Below are 4,871 nucleotides of genomic sequence, written 5' to 3' on the forward strand. Positions count from 1 at the left end.
CGCGGCGCCCGGCCCGGAGCGGCGGCCGGGAGCCCGCGCCTCGCTTCCCTCTGCCCCCGCCCCTGGCGCGGGACGCTCGCGGCGGCTCCCTGAAAACTTTCCGAGCGCTGCTCACCTTGGCGGCGGGCGCAGATGGCCCGCCTGGGCAGCCCCCGGGTGAGCGCAGGCGACACGTGCCAACCGGACGGCCCTGGCCTGAGGAACGCGCCGCGGTGCACGGGGGCGTCTTCTGGAGCCGCGGCCTGGAGGAGCAGGTGCCCCGGGGCTTCTCGGAGGCCCAGGCGGCGTCTTGGCTGGAGGCGGCGCGCGGCGCCCGGGTGGTGGCCCTGGAGCGCGGGGGCTGCGGGCGCAGCTCCAACCGGCTGGCCCGCTTCGCCGACGGCACCCGCGCCTGCGTGCGCTATGGCATCAACCCCGAGCAGATACAGGGCGAGGCCCTATCCTACTACCTGGCGCGCTTGCTGGGCCTCCAGCACCACGTGCCGCCTCTGGCACTGGCCCGGGTGGAGGCTCGGGGCGCGCAGTGGGCTCAGGTGCAGGAGGAGCTTCGTGCCACTCACTGGACCGAGGGCAGCGTGGTGAGCCTGACTCGCTGGCTGCCCAACCTCACGGACGTGGTGGTGCCCGCGCCCTGGCGCTCTGAGGACGGCCATCTCCGGCCCCTGCGCGCCACGGGGGGCGAGCTGGCCAACCGCAGCCGGGCGGAGCTGGTAGACCTGGTGCAATGGACCGACTTGATCCTCTTCGACTACCTGACGGCCAACTTTGACCGGCTTGTCAGCAACCTCTTCAGCCTGCAGTGGGACCCGCGGGTCATGCAGCGCGCCACGAGCAACCTGCACCGCGGCCCGGGCGGGGCGCTGGTCTTTCTGGACAACGAGGCGGGGTTGGTGCACGGCTACCGGGTGGCGGGCATGTGGGACAAGTATAACGAGCCGCTGCTGCAGTCAGTGTGCGTGTTCCGCGAGCGGACTGCGCGGCGTGTCCTGGAGCTGCACCGCGGCCAGGACGCGGCCGCCCGGCTGCTGCGCCTCTACCAGCACCACGAGCCTCGCTTCCCGGAGCTGGCCGCCCTCGCCGACCCCCACGCTCAGCTGCTGCAGCGCCGCCTCGACTTCCTCGCCAAGCACATTTTGCACTGTAAGGCTAAGTACGGCCGCCGACCGGGGACTTAGCATCCCCCGGAGGAGGAGGAGAGAGAGAGAGAGACCCCCCTGGCTGGGGAATGGATGATGGGGGAAGGGCCGTCGCCTCAGACACCGCCTGGGACCAGCCGGCCAACGCCCAGCCGGAGACCCGAGCGCGAAGGCGGCTAAAAACTTCAGCTTTACCCACCTGCCCCTTTCTCTCAGTCCCAAGCTGTGTCCTTTCAAAGTTCTGGGAGGACGAACTCACCGAGGCGAGAAGTGTAACATTTCCTCCACCCAGCCTATAAAAGGATTCTTCCCTGTGCCAGTACGGAGTTTGCATCCAAAGAAACTGGCTGCTGCCGGAGTTTGGCCCCCGGGTGGCCGTCTCTGTGGGAGATACATCCTATTTCTTGGCCCCCTCATTCCCCTTCCGAAAAAGGAAAACTTCTATTTGAGCCATTGAGCTAATTCTGCAGTTTCCTACCAAACGCAGCGCTGGTGGCCCCGGAGCAGGGCTATGACATTGCCTGGTGGAGCCCCCTTCCTGTGTTCTCCCTTTGTTCCGGCTTGGTGATGGTGAGATCACTGTTAAGAGCTAGGGAACCGCTCCCGATAGGACAAAGAGAGCAGGACCTGCAGAATGGAGGGAGTCCTGCAGACGCTGACAATTTGTCTGACTTCTTCCTTACAGCTTGTCATTTCAGCCTGAAGGCTACAAATGCAGGACCGGCTGTATGCATTGATTCAAATAATGAATTTCTTCTTCCTCCCCCTTCCCAACCGTTCATAATTTTATCAATGATGATGTTCACCAGAAGGGAAAAAAAAAAAGTTTCATGCACTTTACTTTGTTTTTATTTTAATTTTTTATTAAGAAAAACTTTTTTTATTTTGACAAAATTTGCCTTCTATGTGTATATATGTACATAAAGTGTGGTGTAAATATACTAAACAAACTTATATTTCAATAAAAGGGAGTTTAAAATTTAGAATTTAATTCCTGTGGTTTTAACTGTTTGAGGTATCTGATGCCCTGCCTGGTTTTAGAATAAGCTCTAAGGTTTCTCCGTTGTGGATGTGCTTTTAAAACAAAGGACGCATGTATATCCCAGCTGTGACCATGGAACTTATAGAATTGAACAAAGACAAGAGCAGAATCCCTGTCCTGCTCACTCAAATGAACCCTCGTGCTGGAAATTTCAGAGTTCAGCATAGAACATGCGGGATGGTGGAGAGAGACATGGATGGAAAGTATTCTATTTCCTGGCCAATAAAACTGTTATATAAAAGGATTTCACTGTAATTTAGTCCTATATTAATCATTTGGCAAATATGATAGAACCAGATGTATAGACTGAAATATGATAAACGCCTCCCCCCTTTAAACTTAACCGCTGTGGTCACGTGTTGCACCTGATTTTCAGCATTGTAAGTACCATGCATCACAATGCGTACAGATAATAAGCTGAGCACAAACTGCATACAGGTAGAGAAAGTCATAAATTGATTCTTCTCTTTAATCTCCCAGCATAAATTCCATTGCCTCCAGGAGATCATAATCTCCAACATCTGGACTCATCCAGCTCTCTTAAGAGATGGTACTGTTCCCCGCCCCCCCCAAGTACTAATTGCATGGTCCCCTCAGAGCAGCCATTGTGAAACCAGGAATGTGTGTAGTACTTTGTATATGGCATTTGGACCCTTCTTGGTGACTTCAAACAGGAAATGTCTTTGTATTTTCTTAAGCTTCTTTTTGACCCATAGGGGAGAGGAGAGGCAGTCAGTTTGTGTCTTTTTTTTTTTTTTTATGACCCATTGGTGTTTTATCTTGGGATTTTATTTGATATGTGGGTCCAAATGATCTTGCCTGTTATCTTCTTTTTATTTAATGACCTTTAACTCAAAGCAACTTTTGGCTACTTTAATAGATTTTTATTTGACTTGCATTTGTAAACCTAGGGTTTTATAGACTCGTGATGGTATTAAATCTCTGTGGGTTTCCCTTCTCACTGTGCATTACAACACAGCATGTAATTTAACGATTTAATGCCATCCTTATGTTTCAGTGCCTCTGCTAAGCCAGCTCAAAAAAGAGTCCATAAAGTTTGAGGTGTAAGTCAAATATTTTCGTGATACAGGGTAGTGATAATGGCACATACATTTTTTCAAGACATTGTTAATGTGAAACCTCTGATAGTTACCTCTTTCAAAAAGAGACATTTTCCATTTCTGATGATTGATAACTATATGAGATTTCCTGCCCAAATCAGCAGAGGCTCTCGAAGAAAAGCATAAATATTCGGCAATCTGCATGCTTACCCGACGTGTTCATGGAGGAAAACCATGGGCAGAGCTAAGTTAGAAGTTTCACAGATGCACAGGAAATATACCCTGACTCCCATATAACTTCTGCACTGGTAAATTCTGGGCCAGCTGCATTCTCCACATTCCTCCTAAACTTCAGTTTCAAGCCCAGACTTGACCACGGTTAACCCAGAGCAAGAAACGAAGCATAATTTAAATGGCTCTTCTCAGATTCTTTAGTGAGCCATATCTGCCTGTTCGAGAAATAAGTTTAATTACATGGTGGAGTTGTTAAGGGAACCAAGACTTAATTACAGAGAAGAGGTTTTACCTGTTGCCATTCCTTGTGGATAATCGGTAGTCTGTGACATGGAAAGATCAATTAATGTTTTGCCATGGTCAGTGAATGCTGCTAGGACCAAATCATTTTTCAGATGAAGAAAAAGAAAAAGAACTTTCAGGCTGCAGCATGGTGTAAAAGAGTAAGAGATTCTGCAGGCAGACTATATTCTGAATTCTGTCCCTCACCTGTTTACTTTCAGCAAGTCATTTAACTTAGTTCCCTCATTTATGAAATGGACATTCAATCAGAGTATTGTGGGATTTAAATGTTAACATATAAAACATAAGGACACACATAGGTACTTTAAAAAAAAAAAACCTCACTTCCTATTGCTCTTAAAAAAACAAAACAAAAGAACTCCTGCCTTTCTTACACCTCAGTAAATTTCTACTAATTTTCATCATCAAAGCCAAATCTAAAAATGTCCAAGATGAGGTCCAGTTTTTGAAATTAGTAATAAACGAATTTTTAAGTGCTTGAGAACCCTATTCTAGCATATGATCCTATGCAAAGCACTGGATCATATGACCAGGGGCAGAGGCTTGATCTCTATGTGGGCTCGAGCGGGTGGTTTCAGGACCCAAGCAGACCCCCTGTACCACAGGCAGCTATACTACAAATATACGAGGGTGATTTTTTTTTAAAGTAGATGGATCATTGCAAATCCATCATCACTTCTGGAAAGCATCAAAAAGTGATGAATCTTTGCAAGAAGAACAATCCTCCCTCCAATTTCCTTCTGCCATGAGAAAGTAGGCAGTTGACCTTTATTCCCTGGATTTGACTGCTGATTAATTCACTTTGTCAATGACATAGTTCTAAACTCTATTAAGAGTACTTGCCCTCCTGTCTTCCAATCAGGGAGAAAAACAAATTATTTTAACACCTCTCAACACTTCTCCACCTTCCGCCTACCACTGCAGCTAGGAGAGTCCTCTTAAGGCCTAGAGGTTGGTAATGTGGATTAAATGAGTAACTATTTGTAGCATTCTCAGAACAGTGCCTGGCACAGGGTAAATGCAATATGGAGTGTTTGTTTATTTGTGGAATAGATCATTTTCTTCTCTTAAGTCAAAACCAGAGGCATTTTGGGT

General features: G+C 48.7%; 1 protein-coding gene across 1 annotated transcript; it reads left to right on the forward strand.

The window, feature by feature from the left end:
• Positions 1–2: 2 nt before the first annotated feature.
• On the forward strand, positions 3–2,011 carry FJX1 (four-jointed box kinase 1; the record flags this gene model as incomplete). Its single annotated transcript, XM_024752591.1, is given in 2 exon segments — positions 3–1,161; positions 1,164–2,011. Coding segments are annotated over 2 exon segments (1,431 nt in total), but the record flags the coding sequence as incomplete, so codon positions are not given.
• Between the last annotated feature and the right edge of the window lie 2,860 nt (positions 2,012–4,871).

Source organism: Neophocaena asiaeorientalis, unplaced genomic scaffold, assembly GCF_003031525.2.
Source record: "Neophocaena asiaeorientalis asiaeorientalis breed wild unplaced genomic scaffold, Neophocaena_asiaeorientalis_V1.1 scaffold196, whole genome shotgun sequence".
Classification (NCBI taxonomy): Eukaryota; Metazoa; Chordata; class Mammalia; order Artiodactyla; family Phocoenidae; genus Neophocaena; species Neophocaena asiaeorientalis.